General features: G+C 42.0%; 1 protein-coding gene across 1 annotated transcript; it reads right to left on the bottom strand.

Annotated features, from left to right (window-relative positions):
• Window positions 1-422: 422 nt before the first annotated feature.
• oprm1 (opioid receptor, mu 1) lies at window positions 423-18,162 on the bottom strand (the record flags this gene model as incomplete). Its single annotated transcript, XM_079280871.1, has 6 exons — window positions 423-662; window positions 1,160-1,343; window positions 1,650-1,828; window positions 2,586-2,761; window positions 4,241-4,590; window positions 17,897-18,162. 6 exons carry the CDS (start codon window positions 18,160-18,162, stop codon window positions 657-659), a joined length of 1,161 nt encoding a protein of 386 aa, XP_079136997.1. The 3' UTR covers window positions 423-656.
• Window positions 18,163-18,523: the final 361 nt, after the last annotated feature.

Genomic DNA, 18,523 nt, shown 5'->3' with positions numbered 1-18,523 from the left:
TAACATCCATGAACATAAATGTCCTGACGACTTACACTGTCCTCTCACACACACGTATGAACAATTCAAAACGAAAATTTCTGGTGGAAAAGTGACATATTGGAGGGAAGTCATATAAACTCTGCAAATGAGACAATTAATTGATTCATTATTTTACAACCAAGATAATTTCGGATGACTAGGCTTCGATCAATGTGGCAGCAAAACAGCATCATAAAAGTGTTCGAGTGTCTTTTATAGATCTGTCTATACACCTGTCTTGGTTTACTGCACTCTTTATTGTTATCGTAATAATAATAATGAAAACTAAAAGTTGTAATAGCGTCAATGCACAATTTTGTGCCAAAAGCTTCTTCCTTCAGGAGGAGTCTTGGTTTTCTGTTTGAGTCCTGACCCGTTTCTGTATCTGTTTCAGAGTAAAAGCCATGCAGTCAGCAACAGTAACACTGATGAGCGCTGCAGTTAAGATGGAAAACCATTGTTTAAATGCTCTGTGCTATCGAGTCTCAGTCATGTCCTGGATCGTTTGTATGTACGTGTCATTTGTGTTTGTGTGCTCAGAGCCCCGTGGTGACCTGCGTGACCTCTGAGTTGAGATCGTCGTTGGCATTGCCGCCACAACAGCGAGAATCCACCGACGACCCCTCCAAGGCTAGTCATACCTGCAGAGAAGAGAGACAGTTTGTTTCTGTTACCTTATATGCAGTATATTTATATTTACCCTTACATGAATGTCTGTTCAACGCCATTCACCTAAAATGAAGATTGATACCACTCTGATGCCTGAATGGTAAATTTGAAGCTAAGTCTTAGCTTAGCACGCGGACCGGAAACTGGGGGGAAACAACTAGCTTTGCTTCGTCCAAAAGTCTGCTTACATGCTCACAAAGAAACAATGTGTGGTTTTATGGGAGGCTATGTGCTTGACTATTTCTCGGCCAGGCAAAGTGACAACTTTGCAGTCTGGCAATCTCGCAACCTCATGGTAACGACAAGACTTATGCTAAGCTAAGCACAGTTGTTGGTTGAAGCATCATATTTACTGTACAGACAAGAGAGTTGATCCTCTCATTTAAGAAAGCAAATAAGCGTCTATCCAAACGTGTTGATCAATTCATTCCCAGATGGATGTACTGGTATACACACAGACAACATCTACCTGTTGATTGGACCTATCTCCTGTGTTGGCACTGTTGTGTTCGCGCTGCGGGAGCTTGCGGCTAGTGACTCCGGTCCGAGACGAGTTCTGTATCTCCAACACTGAGGGACTCGGGGTGCAGAACTCACGGAAACAGCGCTTGAAGTTCTCATCCAGGTAGCCATAAAGAACCGGGTTCAGACTGCTGTACGAGACAAAAACAAGTTTACAGTTTAACTCTAAAAAATCTGCAATGTAATGTTCCCATTATTTACAGTATAATGTGGGGTGTGTAAACCACAAGTCAACTTAAATCATTGTATGAAACCATGCACCAACAAATGTGCATTATCAAAAATTCTACAAAATTTTACAAATTTTTTTACGTGTAAAGAGCATTCTGTCATCAACCCTCAACCAAGCTTTAAGAATGTATCTCCTGACATTTTTGGACCAATTGTTTCAATATGACAGTGAATATATTTGTCTAAGGCTGATGCGTCGAGCGAACCTGTTGGTGTATCCAAGGGCAATGCAGAAGTGCCAGGTGATAGTCTGCAGCGTGGAGCTGGGGATATTGATCAGAGCTGTGATGATGACAAAGATGTGGATAGGGGTCCAGCATACGATGAAGACGGCAACCACCACCAGCACCATGCGGGTGATTCGACGCAGGTTCCTGTCCTTCTCCTGTGTGTGTGTGTGTGTGTGTGTATGTGTATGTGAAGGAGGTAGACGGTTTAGTGATTTTAGTTTACAAGATGAGTGAGATGAGATGAGCAGAAAAGGCGAGGTGGGGAAGATATAGCGACCGAGGAGGGACAGAGGAGAGTGGAGGATGAGAGAAATGATGGGAGAGAAGATGGTTAGAGGGGGATGAGAGGATAAGTAAAGGGGAGAGGATCAAAAGGCACAGAGAAATGTAAAGGGATGATGGAAAGGAAGGACAGTGGTCAAAAAACGTGGCTGAAGAGACATGAGTAGGAACAAATCATATCTGCTACCACTTAGATTTTCCATTTGTATCAACGGAAAATAATTCACCTTCATTAGAATACAAAAAGCCTTTGGTACATTGTCTCAAAATATTGTTGGGTCTTTTCGTTTATTACTGCAATGAATTAAAGCTGAGCCACAACCTCAGGCTTAAGTTCTTTTTCACTAATTGCTTTCTCCTGAGAGCAATGAGTGCACCGTATTTGCATGCAAGCTCTGGGCAGCTTTGTATTTTGCTTCATTACTCTGAAAGATAAATCAATTAGTTATTGTGTAAATAGCGCAGGCCATGTAGTTGGCACACCCAAACGGTTAAGATTTCTCAAAATGATCACTATAGCTTGCATTCTAAAATCTCCATTTGGATCTAATTAAAAGCCTATACAGAATTACTCATTGTATTCACTTTTATTGGCTCAAGTGTGTTAACGAAAAAGAGATTTTGCTTCACCTGGGAGCCCGACAGCATGCGCACACTCTTCAGCCGGAGGATCATGAGGCCGTAGCAGACGGTGATGATGAACACGGGCATGATGAAGGCAAAGATGAACACGCAGATCTTCAGCAGGGTGTCCCAGTACCAGGAGGGGTGGGGGAATATTAGCTTGCAGTCAACAATGCTGGAGGCTGTGCAGGGCGAGGAGACATAGAATCACAGATGAATACAGATGCAAACAGTCATTACTTCCACTTGAGAAATTTCTCAATTAGTTGTTGGTATCAACTCTTATTTTCACTTGTCTAGCTCTTTTGAAACATCTGTGATTCCTTCCTCTAAAATGTGTTTCCTTAATGTGGTTGTACACAATGTATTTAGGGTTGCAACTAATATTTTTCATTTTTGAGGAGTCAATTATTACAGAGGTGAAGCCTGGCTCCACAGGTAGCCTCTTGACTATGCAGACGGTTATATTCGTCACCAGCGAGGCATATAGCATTTAATTGCTGCTTTGTGCAACTACAGAAAACCTTAAGCAACTCTTTTGGGTTGTCTGCTTTTATAGAGCCTGCTGGAGTACATCATTGCTTTTTAAAGCTGGAATGCAGTGAAAATATAGATAGATAGATAGATAGATAGATAGATAGATAGATAGATAGATAGATACATCAAATGACATACACAAAACATAGCACTCATTCTCTCTTGTAAGGAATATGTTGTGAAAGGTTCTTGTTTTTAATGAATAATCTCAATGTGTTTTTTTTCCTGTTTTGCGCTTCTATTTTTTTAGCGAGACCTTGTAGAACTCGTCGTCTACCAAGGACTAAAAAAATAAACAAGCACTGTTATGTATGGTTGCTACTTGAGGGTTGGATGCAACGTTTTTAGCTGATCACTTTCTCCATTCGACTTTTTTCTGTTATTTGCCATAAAAATGTTGGGATTAGCGTCAAGACAATTTCCTAGAAGCTAATTTCATCTTGAGCACCTCAGTTTGCAGAGGTGTGTGTGTGTGTATGTGTGAGATCTTGTTCACGTCGGTTGTTTTTAAGTACTGAATAAGCAGACTTTGATGATAACAAACGAGGCGCTCACCCACTTGGCTTTACCAATCTGCAGTACCTGGTTTTAACAGATCAAGCACTTTTCAAGTGTGGCGCGCACACACGCACGCACGCACGCACACACGTACACACGCACACGCACGCACACACACACAGAATACCCAGTTAGTGAGGGAGTTATATGAAGTGGCTCTTACTCTTGTTGTTATTGTTCACAGTGAAAGAATGTCTCGTTCTGAGCCCAGGAAACCATTACATTTTCCACAGAGGGGAGGAAAGAAGGAGTGAGATCAAAATCAGTGAAAGGAGGAGGAAGAGAACAGATGGAGAGAGAAAAAAAAGGAGTGACAAAATGTGTGCCAAACGAGAAAAGGAGGCGAGATGAAAAGGATTACTCGTTTTCCGGCGGTACTTCACTGACTTTTAAAAGAGTCCTTTTTGCGGCAGCTGCACCTCCGTTCCCTTTCAGAACCAACTCCTCCTCGCTCACAAACAACAAACACCGTCGGAGGGGCGGTCAGTTCTCTAGCAACAGCCAGCAGTTTACCACATTGGCTTTTGAGCAGCAACTGACTGAAACCGACGTGTGCACATGCTTACGAGTGACAGCGGTGGAGGCCATGAACATTACAGGCAACCCGATGGCCGAGGAGAGAATCCAGTTGCAGACGTTGACAATCTTGGCGTTACGCGGCGTCCTGAAGTCCAGCGCTTTGACCGGATGGCACACAGCGACGTAGCGGTCAATGCTCATGGTGGTGAGTGTGAAGATCGAGGTGAACATGTTGTAGTAGTCGATGGACATCACCATCTTGCACAGCATGTCTCCAAACGGCCAGGTCCCCATCAGGTAGTTGACGCTCTGGAACGGTAGCGTGCTGGTGACCAAGGCGTCGGCCAGAGCCAGGTTGAAGATGTAGATGTTGGTGGCGGTCTTCATTTTCGTGTATCTGCACAGAAACCATGGATTCATTGTGAGACACCCGGCAGAGACATCGATCTGGAAACTATCCAGAAAGCAGCAATAAAGTTGTTCATACAGCAGATGGGAATACAAGGACACAAGTATCGTGCCAAGAAATGATTGAAATGTTTCTGCACAAGAACAGCCTCAACCATGCAACACCTTCCTTTCAAGCAATGTTAGCAGAACTTGAATACACAGCTGAAATGCCCCTGTTACTCCAGGTATGTTGCAATCAGAGCAGAATGTGCCTCATGAGCTGGGCTGAACCCAGCGTACGTATCCCCGGGATGTTTTTGTGAATAATTCAGGCCTCTTGCCTCAGCGATCAGCTCATTTTGAAATAGCAACCGTCGAGTTGAATCAGTTCTAATGACTCAGTTTTAAAAGACGCTGCCCTCCACAGGAGTAAAGTCCCAGATTCCTTGAGGTTTGAGAAGATATCACAAAGAAATTACTTTGGGATGTTTGATGTTTTCCCATGTACGGGACAGTTAGATGAGATGATTAATACCATTCTTCTATCTGTTCATTGAATATGAAGCTACAACGAGCAGCTAGTTTAGCTTAAAAGAAACTTGAAACTAGAACAGTTAGCCTGGCTCTTTTAAATCGTAACAAAATCAACCAACCAGAACCTCTGAAGCTCAACAATTAACATTGCCGGTGCCCTATTCCACATAAAGACTACTTATACAGATATCCCTGCTATAATGTTGTTAAATTCATCTGGAAACACAGAGTGACAGTGATACATAACACCCACTTGCCTTTGCTTTATTGAACCACTACTTTATTGAACCACGACTGTCATTCTTCTGAGAGGTAATTTACTGCTATTTTGTTGCAGCACTCTCCTCAATAATCCCAAATCCTCTTAACCGCAGATGACAGTGAGTTCATTACATTTTGATTAACTTTAACACTGACAGATTAGTGTGTTTGTTATTTCAGGCTTTATTTGAACGGGGACCGAGACACCTTGTGATGCAGTGAAAGCTGTCACCCTACACTGAGTAGTGTGCCGGTGGCGGAGGTCATTTCCGATGATACAATAGCTTGTGTTTCTCCTGTGCCTGTCTGAGGCTTACGCCTATCAACATTTAATGGCCTCATCTTGTAGTTCTGACGACAGATAAGCCGCGGGGGTAAAGGGATATATTTCTGGAGTTCCGGTGTAGCCGGAGTATATCTGGGCCAAGACTTCCTTGGCTGAGCGCTGCTCATTGTTTACAGTCCACTGAGCAACTTGAGATGGGAGAATGGAGTTGGAGATGAGAGACAATGCGTACAACAGGATTGTTTCCCAAGTAGGTGCTCTACAATCTAATTTTCAACCAATAGAAAGCGAAATCTTCTTGAAACCATAGGTAACTGTTTATTTTGCTGTCCACACGGACTGTTTACCTGCATTCAACCAAAGCCTGCTCGAACGTGATTAGTCACTACATAGACTACAAATGGAAACCAGATTGCTTTCTCTGCTAAAATCCTGTTCCGTTCGCTACAGATTCTACATTTGACGAAAGGAATAGAGGTTGATAAGGATAACTGATACAATGCAAACAGAAATTGCTCAATCTGCCTCCAAACGATCTTGATTTTTGACGGTTTCCTGGACCACTGAAGCACAGAGGTGGCAGATAGATGTGCAGTAATGGACCTTAAAACCACCCAAAACAGTCCTCTCAGTGAAATCATGTATAATTCATAGCCTTCCATCAACCCATTAGCCGTGATTCCCACCTGGGGGAGTTAGATGCCTTATCATTGCCTCTGTTGCTCATTCATCTTTATTTCTGCTTAAATGAACAAAAAAAAAAAAAGTATTTGATAATGACAGTAAATTATCCCTGTGGAAAGACTGATAGGAAACTGGTTTTACAAACTCATCATGAGTGCTCCCAGCCGAGAGAGACAGAAACATCCGCCTAATCTAGGCTGCTCCGATGCATTATTCATACAAATCATTTGAAAACAGTGTTCATTTCCTAATTTGAACTGTAAAAAGTAGGGCAGTTGAGAATTGGTTGTTTTAATGTGCGCAAATTCAAGAGGCCAATTTGGCAAAAAATGTAATTATGAGAAAAAACTTTTACCCCTACCCTGATTGAAAACCCAAAAAATATCTTCCGTGGACACTTTATGACAAATTATTGAAAAGAAAATTACATTTACCTCGAGCCTGGCTCCCCAATGAGCCTCATCTGTTGCTCAAACTGTAATGTGGAAACACAGAAACAGCGTAGATGGTCGTTATTATTCAAAATGAGATTTTCTTTCCAGTTTTGGGCCCTCGAGCGATGTTGATCAGAATGGAATTTTCTATGGCGATACGTTTAGGGTAGCATTTCTTCACGTTGCCGGTACGTCAGGTCAGATAACGTCAAGGGGTCCTGCAGCAATGTCTTTGAAAAGGGGGCATTGAGGTGTTCTTTTTTAACATTAGAATAGAATTTCTTTTACCACCATCATGCTTTTATCTGAACGTTTTCTATGGAGCTCTGTCGCTGTGTTTACTTCTTAAAAGTGTGGGGAAGCAGCTTGGAGCTGCGCTTTATTGGAGATGATGAAGTTCAAAATTGTGGAACTAACATTCACGGTTAATCAGAAGTGTTTCGCATTAGTTTTGCTTTCAATGTATCATTGAGGTGAGAAGATGTTACTTCCCCAAACAAAAGAGGAGGAAATGTTTTGTGACTCAGCAAGGAGAAGGAAGGATTTACCTTTATATTTTCAATTGTCACCTGCTCCCTGAATATTGTTTTCCTTTACATAAATAATGACATTTCCACCATAAATTGACGCAAAAACAATTCCCCAGAATGCAGGAAATGAAATGATTGATGTTCATAATCCCCCTCCCTTATTTGAAATGAAACCTACATCTTCAAAGTGGCTTTCTGATCAATAACAAGACCGAAATAATGAGGTGGTGAGTCACAAGGTATTTTTGTTTCCTGGGAGACTAATGATAATGATATTCGAACTGTCCGGTTTAATTCAATCTTTTATCTTGTATTCAATTACATGCTTTTTAAATAATATAACAGAATACTAATGAACATTAATATTCAGGCGAGACAATTAGCCTACATTTTAATTGATGGGGACTGAAGGAATTAGAAAAGTGACCTTTTGATGATGGTTCATCAAGTCTAATGTAATCATCTACAAGTACATATATGATTTACCATCCACTATTTATCTTGATATTTTTGAGCCTGCCCAAACCATCTAAAGAAGATGACACACCCGGGAATGAACTCTGAGATGTGATTTTTGGTGTTGGCGCTGTAAGAAGCAGAAGAGCGATTGATTTAATTTGTTGCGGTCTTGCTTTGTGTTACAACCCTTTCAGACCTGTGCAATTAGTGTAATATTGTTGTGTTTCCACTTTGATGTTCAATTTTCTCCCGAGATATGTTTACTCGGCACAGACCCTTAAGATAAGTTCAAAAGGAAATACATATTGATCTTGGACTTTTAGCTTCAAGAACATGCGAACACTTAATTGGGAATCTGAATGACCACCTGAACAAAATCCTCAGTACTGTCCATCTGGATATATTTATGATAACAGTCAGTGTAATGTGTGTATACTGCTTGTATGTATATATTCACATACAAAAGTTAACTCTTTGGTCTTTTCTTTTCTTTCCGTTTTGATTACATTTGTATTACATATTGCTATATTATGCTATCATAATTGTTTGAGCCCATTGTTGCATGTATGTGTTGTGCTGAAGGTTTGCTCGAGCATTTGGATGTTCTTCAGTGTTCATATGTTCACTTCACGCCCACTGTCTGATGCCGTCTAATGGGTTCAACATCAGCCTCTGTACATCACCTCCACTCCACACATGACTCAGGGGCCACGGCCCCTAAAGGAGAATGTTAAACCTTTAAAAACATAATTCAGTTTTAGCTTGATTTAGTTAACCGCCCAGTAATAAAACATGAAAGCAAAGTGATTAGGAAAAAAAGAGCCGAGGCTATTCATTTGTGTTGAATGAGATAGAAAAAAACACTGCATCAGGATTTGTTATACATCACAGCTAATGACCTGCTCATCGTTAGTGGATGTTGTCTGGCGCTGTGTTTATTGTGTCAATTTAATAATTTTGGAATGCCAACAGATATTAAGAGACGAGTAACATGGCGGGACATGTAAAGCTACCCCATAAACACCAGTGGGAGCTTTGTTTATCTATATTTGGGAGAAACTTGTAGTCACTATGTTTCAACAAATATCAAGAAGAAACCCACACACTTGCGGTCAACAGTTTGGAACAGCAGCTGATTCGTTTTCATGGCCCTTCTTACCCGGCAAGATAAAGATAATTCATCATCGGTCTGCGATGCTCGCCGGTGTAGGTACGGCTCTGCGTATGATTCATGGGCTCCTGCTGGGTGCAGATAAACCATTGATGCCTGAGCGCAGCAACAGAGGCTGCTCATGTGAACACACATCTGTAGGCCTCTGGCGCGACCATTAACTCTGTGGGGAGCATGATGGATGTGAATGCGTGTATGTCTGATTGCTGCGCATGTGTTTCTAGGATTTCTGTTTTTACTGCATCTATGCAAATCAAGGTTCTCTATGACATCGGTGATCATGTAAAATCCAATATTACCTTGAACAAGTCCTGCTTATTGATTTGCAACATAACCCACGATGACCTCATTCACCCAGAGATATCAAAGGCATAGCTTGTACCTTATGGTAGTAGCTGAATTATTGTGTTGTTTTCTTCTTGGAAATCATCTCATTAAATGGAAGTCATTAGAAAGAGCACCACTGGGAAGATGCTGCGGCCTTTAATGGCGGTGAATGGCTCCTCCACACACACACATTGTCAGTGTCCATTGCAGACGGGTTGAGATGGCCCTTTTACTCTGACACTGATATAAGTATAAAATAACTCTTAGAGACGTTTTAAATGTAGCATGATGCCACTTAAACCTCTCAAGGAAAGCTTCAAAGGGCAGACACTTCCATAGAAATCCACTCAAAAGAGAAAAAGCAGTTAATAATTAAAGGCAGTATTTTTTAGAGACTTTAAGGAGTGGCAGAAATCTAAATATATTCTGATAAAATAGCAGACAATCACATTTATCAATATTTGTTTGGTAAAAAGCCTCAAAGTAGATATTTTAGCTCCAAACATTTTTGCCACATGAGTGACGCATTGAATAGAAATGGCAAAAGGTGGCATTATAAATCAACACATTGTTTTCTTGCCAAATGGGCCTCTTCAGAAATGTCCTGACAAACATAAAATAAGACGAACTTAGCCTGAAAATATTGCCATAACATACCATTAAATTATTTGTGTTAATAAACGTGTTATTATTATTTTTTTATTAAATCTACATTAATGTGCTGAATTTGACTCTCAGGTTTGAATGAATCTCTGCATTGCTGACTGGTGTGGCATTTAGTTTGGGGCTTGGAGCAAGTGCTTCTGGTGCATCACAAACTGGGCCTTTTTTTATGTTGCACTGGTCCAAAACGTTGACGTCTGCAGAATTAGCAGTTTCAGAGACGTTGGTACTTTTCAGTCAGACATCAGAGTTTTGTAAATCTCCATCCACATGTCTTCATGTATGTTTATTTTATTGGATTGCCCCCAAAAACTGGGGGCGGCAGCTGGGGTGGCGAGGCATTCTTTAGGCTGCGACGGCTTGGCGGCTGCGATTCATGATTCTACTTGCAGTTGAAGCAGTTCCTGGTCAAAGAGTTGGCAGTTGCTAGCCCGTTAGCCATAACAAGTTAATAAACGAAATGTTCCAATTGCTATGAGTTTGTTTTAGTCATCCTGTCGTCTGGGGTCAAAAGTTGCTTTTCGCAGCTTTATGTGCAGAGAAATAAGAAAGAATATATGCGTTAAATGTATCGAAACATCCAATGACATTTCTCAAATCTCTTTGATAACAAGAGTAACCAAGCACACCTGCTATTTTCATTCCAGTACCCGGAATACAGTACGTGCAGAAAGTTTGGCTGAAGAGAAATAAAAATACGAGGGTGCCATATGTGGAGCCAGAAATACTGAAGCGACAGGAAAGAGTATTTTTAAAGTGGCAACATGTTGCACTGGTTGCAACATATACAAAGATAAATGCATACAAGCAAACTACTCACTACTCTTCATTTCATAATAATTATTTTCAGGGACATGCACAGACGTTTTGAGGGGCTGCTGTTGAAACGTTGTTGGTCTGGAAATGATTTCATGTTATGAGGTGTTAATGCTCAAAAAGGACCTGTAAATGGCTTTTTCAGGACACATTTGTCTCGCAATGAAAACCACATCAACCCAAACTTGGCCTCGTTGAGCGATGCTTGAGTCCAGCATGCAAAACACTTCAAACAGCCTCCAAATGGAAACATTTCTAACAATGGCATAAATCATACACAGCACATGTATTGAACAATCACTGCATTGTGTTCTGCTCCTGAGTTTGAAAGCGCTGCCCACTTCGTTGTGATTCTATAATTATGGTTTTCTATCAAAGCAAAACTAATTTAGGCTAAAGACAGACCACCTGTGATGCTGGTTATGAAAGCGGTGCCCTCAAGAAGAGTTCATCAGCTTGTTGCTTAGGAACACTTTTGTTAATGTGCTGAAGGCCTTCTACAAATGGTCTCTTCGTGCCCTTGGCCCCGGTCTTGAACGAACATTTAATAAGTGCGACTGTTGTACACAGTTTATTTTGCAAGCAACAACTTTCACTGTGGCGGAGGTCATCAGTTCACGTCTTTGGATGTTGTTTGGTTTGCTCACCCATGGCACGTTGGCACCAGTAAGCCCTTCTTGTTATGTAGACACACAGAAGACTTTAGACAGTTAGTAGGGGGGTGTAACAACACCATCAAAGTGATTTGGAGAACAAATCTACGTCACCCTCTGCTCCTTTGAAAGGCCAGCCTTCATGAAGAAGGACATGTTTAACCATACCTGTCATATAGCATAAAGAGCAGCATGGGGGTAGGTGTGTGAGTCACTCTGTAATTGACAGATGGACAAAAGAGCCGTGAGCACCCATAAATGATCAAGTAGAGAAAGAGACTAAATCTGTCTTTTGTTCCCTCGACTTTGGTTAATCATCGTTCCTTCTTTCTGTCTATAACTTCCTCGAGAGCAGAGCAGTGGCAAATTGTGAAGGTTTTACTCCCTTATGAAACAGGTCATGAATGAGTCATGTTCTCTTTCTAGGTCTCGCTGTCCTTTGTTCCTTTTTCCTGGATTCAACAGAGACCTCCTGTTGACTCCAGACTCCAGCAGTGTCCAGTGGTGTCAAGAGAAACTCATTACTCAAACACACACACACACACACACACACACACACACACACACACACACACACACACACACACACACACACACAGGAAGGACAGACTAATTGCCTCTCTGCACTGTCTACTTATAATTGTCTCCCAACAACAAATTAAGGCTCTAAATCGTCTCGTGTCAAGCAATTCATCTTCATTATCTGACAGTTATATTATACCCGGGGGTGGAGGTTGAATCCTGAATACATTTTTCTCGACTTACTTGTGCCAGGTGAGTTTGTCAGTACTCTCAAGCAAACAAAGTAATTACAGCATTAAATCCACAGCAATTATCGAGCTGCCCGCTTGCTATTGACAACAGAAATCAAGGCCATATACCACAACGGCTGCGTGTTCAGCGCTGTGCAGATGTTGTAAAACTGAGGTCAGAGTGGCCAGCCTCAAATGTTTACAGCTTATGAAGAGGAAAGAGAAGGATGTGCCAAGCACTGCGCACAAAAACACACAAAGGAATGCAACTCTGAAAGAGGCTCAGAGCTGCTGGAGCCACAAACGGCTGCTGTCGGTTCAGTCTGTTTATCTTCACACCTCTTTTGTATTTACCAAAAGGAAATCCATGGGCTGGTTGCTCCTACGTTGTCTATGTCTTCACAGTCACGTGACAAGAACACGCGTCTGTCACGCATGAGGATGTACTTGAAAACAAACGAAAGGCATCCACACTTTTCAAGCAACCAGGATCTTTTCAACAGCCTGTCATCAAAAAGACGCTTTAAAATACAGGCAGTGATCCAGAGCGTTGATTTGTATGCAATGGGAAAACATATCAAGCGTAACCATGGACTAATGTGTGTTAATGAGGGAGAAGCCATTCTCTTTAATGCCACAAACGTCCTGTGAATTGTATTTGACAATTATAGTGTGCAAGTGTGGCTGATTTAAAGGATTTCACGGACCGTGAAAGAATGTGAGCCTATCCTTTAGATTGAAGATGTTTTTGTGTTCTTACATTCAGTACAAGCACTTGATGATTTTAAGATCATTTATTTTTGCAGGACATTAACCTGACTGTCGACAGCACATCAAAAGACTGCAGGTTTGTTGTTTGCAACTCAGCCTGGGACCATTTCTCATGTCGGGACGCGGGAGCCGCCAGAAAGCCATTAGAGGGAAACATTAGTGGGGATCTGTGACATTAGTCTAGTGAAGCAGAGTGTGTTGACGCTCATCATAACATCGTATTTCATGTGACTGAGTTTGGGACACATGTTTAGAAGTTACTCTGACATCCCAGAGCAGGGTCATGGAACAATTTGTGAAGAGGTAACAGAATCTTACACGGTCACAGTTGTTGTGCTGCTGCAGTGCGAGTGCAGATGTTCAAAAGCCTCTTAAAACACCCAAAGTTTGCTTCGGCCGCTGAATGTGACCAACCAGGTAAAGCTGCTCATCTAGCTGGATGGTGGATGGAAGCAGGGGGTTGGAGCGGGGGGGGTGAAGTCCTTTTGCATTCATCATACTCAAAACGCCTCCCAGTTGTTTCCATGGTAGCACAGGAAGCACTCTGAACTGGCAGCATATTCGTGTGGAACCCAGCAGTTTGCTTTTCAGCCGCAATTGATTTTTTCCAATTGAGCATGCAGATCTCTGCTTGTGTTTGTTTGCTCCCAAGAAGTTTACGGATGTGAGTGCAGGGTAACCAGACACGGGACAGGGAGACAGCAAAAGGACAGAGAGATAAAGAGCGAGGGAGAAATGTTTTATGGCTTTAAGGTTAGTGTTAGGTCAGTGCTCTGACAGTGAGGGGGGGAAACAACATCCCTCGTCCACCGATGTCTCCACTTAATCTCGCAAGAATGCATTCAAGGCCATGACTGTAGAGTGGCAGGAAGAGTTCAAGACTACGTTTCCATTTAACAGTAAATAGTCACCGTGTCATTATCTGAATGGTTGTTGACTCTCTATCTACCGACAGAGGAAAAAAATCAAAATACGGGCAGAGAAAAGAGAGAAAGACAAAGAGGTTAAAGAACCTGATGGGTTGTGGTTCTCAGAAGAATGAGACACATTATTTACCTTCCTCCCAATTGACCCTTTTCAAAGGCAGACTGGCCAAACATAGAGAGGAATCAGCCAGCTCCGACAATTAACCGGCTCTGCTCCAGGCTCTGATGCAACAGCTTCAGATTTTCCTCATTTTTTGGCTGGTTTTGTGAATTTCGAGCGAGTCAGGATTAAAGATTGTGTAAATGTGACACTCGTTATCTGGAGAGGTTGGAAGGAGATATATACGTTTCTAAAACGTTATATTTCGACATAAAAACCTGTGGCGCTAATATTAGCATCATTAACTAGCGTATACTTAATGTATACACATGCTGCTTTTGCTTTTTAATGATTGTAAACGCGTATAGACCTACCCGGCTTCACAGGAACAGTGTTGTTTCTGTATTTCATTCATTTCTTTTTATTCAACAGTTTTCACAGCTGAATCGGTTTGACATCCTGAATATATATCCTTCAAACGCATAAAACCTTCTGTCTGAGTCACTCTGAAATCACAATTAAAAAAAAAACAGTATTATAATTATGCAGGGGGTGCAGTTAGTGACAGTGTGGGCTCCATGGTAGCTCTGACAGTTTGACGGAGTAGCAGCGGGGCGCGGGGCTCAGCAAAGGTCTATTCCCGAAAAGTCTCATTCAGTCGAAATCCACAAAACATTTCATGAATGCCTGCACACGTCCACACACATGCTGGTTGAGTCAGTACCATTCCATCACCGCCGAGAGTAGGCAAGGGGCGGGTATGTCGCTCTAAATCTGTTCCCACGAAACATCCACGGATGAGAGAGCTCAAGCTCAAGTATCCCTCACATCTATCATCCGCTTTGTAGACAAACTACTTCGGAATACATAATGCAAGCTTGTATACCAACTCATACATTATAACCACTCTCGTACCCTTGCCAGACAGCTGCAGACATAAATCCCATCCTTAAATGATGCTGGCACATAAGTTATGCTTCAAAAGGTGATTTCACGTCTGTGTGCTCGGTGCTCTCCCTTTGTTGTCCACTTCATTTTGTTGGTGTGGACGTGGCAGTGGTGGAAGTAATGAACATTTACCCCCGAAACTATAACAAAGTTGTTGTTTTTATTTTTGCACTTTTAGTTCGTATTGTTTTTACAAATCTGTGACTTTACTTGTACAGAAGTATTTTTTATCTCAAGTATTGTACTTCACTACATTTCAAATGTCATCCATTACAAAGTAAGAGCTGCAGAAAGCTGTCGTTTTTTATACCAAAGGGCAGAGCACCAGAGCACCAGAGCATCAACTTCTACATTCACTTCGGAAGCGTTACCTTCAGTGAAGTGTCTGAGGCCCTTCTGCTGTTTTGACAACAATTCCTGTCAAAGTTGTGACTGACGAGCGCCAATTCAGCCTCAAATCTCGAAGAGCAGTGGGACAGAGAGGCTGGGTGGACCGGTTATATTATTGTTTTGAGAATGAATGAGCAGAGAAATTGAACATCAATTATAATCACAAAGAACGTGTGCTTTCTACCAATGTAGTGTTTGTTATTTAAAGATAAAGATACTTTAATTTTGTGTTTGATTTTGGCGGCCCCTGTGGACAACAGGAGTAGTGTTTTTGAGCACCAGAGTCCCTTTAAGAAGAAAAACTCAAATTTTACTGCAGTCAATGGAAGCTCTGCTGCTGGCCGAATTTTATTGATTGTTATCCTAATTTATGGCTAATTCTACTGAGGCTACAATGAGGAAGGTGGTTGTACATTTATAATTAATAATCAGTTGTATTCACAGGCTGCAAATGTCCGTCTACAGAATAGTATGTAGTCGTATAGTAGGGCTCTGTGGTGCTGTTCAAACTTGATGTAGTCCCACTAGTCTGTATACTTTGACATGTTAATGCATTTTATATTATAGCCTTAAACTATTCTATAATTTATTGTTCTATATAACATCATCATCATATTCCCTTCCTTCAAAAAATGGTAACATTTCAACAGACCTACTTTTCTACTGTCATCTGAGTACATTTTTACACCAGCAATTTTACTTTTACGTCAGTAAAATGTATTTAAATTAACAGCGCTTTTACTCTATGTAATGTATCCCAATACTTTCCATCAGATCTGCTGTCAGTAATTCTGGGTAGAAAACATTCGGCCTGCATTCTTCAGCAAAACAGAACTATTTGGGGAAGCACTCAGACTGAAAGGGATGATGTGTGCAGTCTGGCAAATGAGCATTTGCTTGATGCTTCATGTGCTCTGGAAATAGTGGAGAAGTGAGAATAATAGGTGTAACAAAGTAATGATGATATGTTATAGCAGTGATAGAGAAGTAAATACAAATAGAGACGTCTTCTCTCCTTTTAACTCTCTAATTTATACAATTAAGTGGTCTCGTTTAAATTCCAAAGCCATTGAAGCACCTGTCTGACGGGTTCAGCACAGCAAACCCTTCAGTCAGCCTCTTCACTGATTCTACCAGACCTACAAAGAGGGTAATCACAAGGTGGACCGCTCTCACTTTCATCTCCATCCTCCTCGGCTCCCTCATTGCTCACCATCAATCTCTCTCCCCTCAAGCCTCCACTCATGCGGCTATTTTCTAAGTCCATCTCTCACCTTTTCTGCCCTCCTTCTCCTCCTCCTCCAAGCGACTTGTATTACCTGAAGAGGCTCGTCTACAATCACATAGCTTCCGCTGGGGAGCACCGAGTGAATATAAATGTCAGATTTTCATGTGTAATTAAAGGCACCACCTGTGAAATCCACCGCAGTGGCACAATAGGTGTCTTAAGTTAACACAAAACTATATTTAAGTTATTCATTCCATTTTTAAGAGCAGTGTGGGAGATTTCAGCTTATGTGAGACTTTTAAATGGATATACCTTCCTAATGAGTTATTTCCATGAGTTTTTAGTCCATTTGTTTCTCCAAGTATAAAAAGGTTAATTTAGTGTGTAAAATGACTGCAGAAGAAAGAAAAGAACAAGTGGCCAGTGACATTTCTCATTTGTGCACCACTCATCATGTAATATCTCCGACTTCTCATGACAGGTTATTCAAGAGAATAAAAGCTCCTCGTAATGAGATCTTGACAACTTGACATTTGTTTGAAACAGTTTTAAATATCAATGAGATGTCGACGTGTAAGCTGAGCGAACAGATTCGGCTTGAAAGTGGCCTAGATTTAAGAAGGGGGAGGAATGAGAGACATATTGGAACACGTAGTTTAAGTCTTTTATTGTTGTGATAAGTTTTAGGGATAATACTCACCAATTTACTTGCCTTTTGTACAAAATGCTGGAGTTGAGTCTAAAGCAAGACATTGGGTTAACTTTCAGCACATCAGTTGCATTTCCAAAACCATTCTCTAACCACTCATCTAATTTACATGGAAGTAGAATAAGCAAAGCTACAAACAAGGGAACACAAGACACTGAAGCAACAGTGAAGACAAGCAGAATCTGACTGGATTCATGGTGCATGCCGTTGTTTAGCCCTCACAAGGGACTGATGTGCTGCATGTTGGCACATCGGTGCCATTTTCCAGTTTCGTAATGGTATTGTGGATGAAACAGACAGAGGGAACATGAATTATTCCTCTGTTGTAGCTGCTGTTGCGCAAAACGCATTTCCTCACCGTCCCCTCGCGCGGCTGGCTTTTTGCGCGCTGGAGCAACTTGCTGCGAGGCTGGAGGCATTTTACGCACGAACGGCAAGCTGAGCTGGCAGCCTTGTCAACACAGCATTCACATGGTCTCACACACACGCGCACGGGCACACACACACACACACACGCACACACCCTCTTTTATGTAGCTACAGTATGGTTAATTAATACTGCAACAGGTTGCCATAGAGTCCTTTCTCGCGTACAGTCATGTTGAAGAAGGATCTGTTTAAAAAGTGCAAAAGGCCTATCACAGTGTTTTGTAAGTACTTTGCTGTCTTACCTGACGATGATATACATGACCAGCACGTTTCCAACCAGCCCCACCACGCACACTATGGAGTAGAGAGCGGTGATAACGATCGCTATGATAACCGGGTTGGTGTCGTCGTCCGGGATGCCGGTCAGTCCGCGATCCCCGTGGCATCGCGCCTCCGCGAAGCTCGTGTTGTTGATGTTGCTGTCGGTGAAGTTCCCACAGAAACTGCTGTTGCCGGAGAGCACGGGGAGCTGGCTCCGGTTATCCGACAAGTTGCTTGCGCTCTCCATGGTCCTCGTTCGGTTTTTGCGCGGTGGGTGCTGCTCGCGTCTGCTCGGGTTGCCTGTCGGCGGACTCGGTGCCCGGGTGCTTGTCTGTGAAGCGCTGCGTTTCGTAACGTTAAATCTCACTGTGTTGAAGAATGTAGCCGCGTGCGATGAGGTCGAGCACGAGCCTGCGCGAGTCTCCGTTTACTAAACGACCCTCATGCCGCACAGCGAGCCTGCACAACAGAAGCGACGACGTGAAAATGAGAGTTCGCTCCCTTCATTCCTTCCTCGGTTCCTTCCTCTCTTCTTTTCTTTTTTTCTCCTTCTCGTTTCCTATACCTCCTTACCTTCCTTTTGCTCACATTTGTTTTAAGCCTTCATT

The sequence above is a fragment of the Melanostigma gelatinosum genome (genome assembly GCF_949748355.1).
Source record: "Melanostigma gelatinosum genome assembly, chromosome: 12".
Taxonomy (NCBI): domain Eukaryota; kingdom Metazoa; phylum Chordata; class Actinopteri; order Perciformes; family Zoarcidae; genus Melanostigma; species Melanostigma gelatinosum.
The sequence above is the reverse complement of the archived record's forward strand: the minus strand, read 5'-3'. Positions and strand labels throughout refer to the sequence as shown.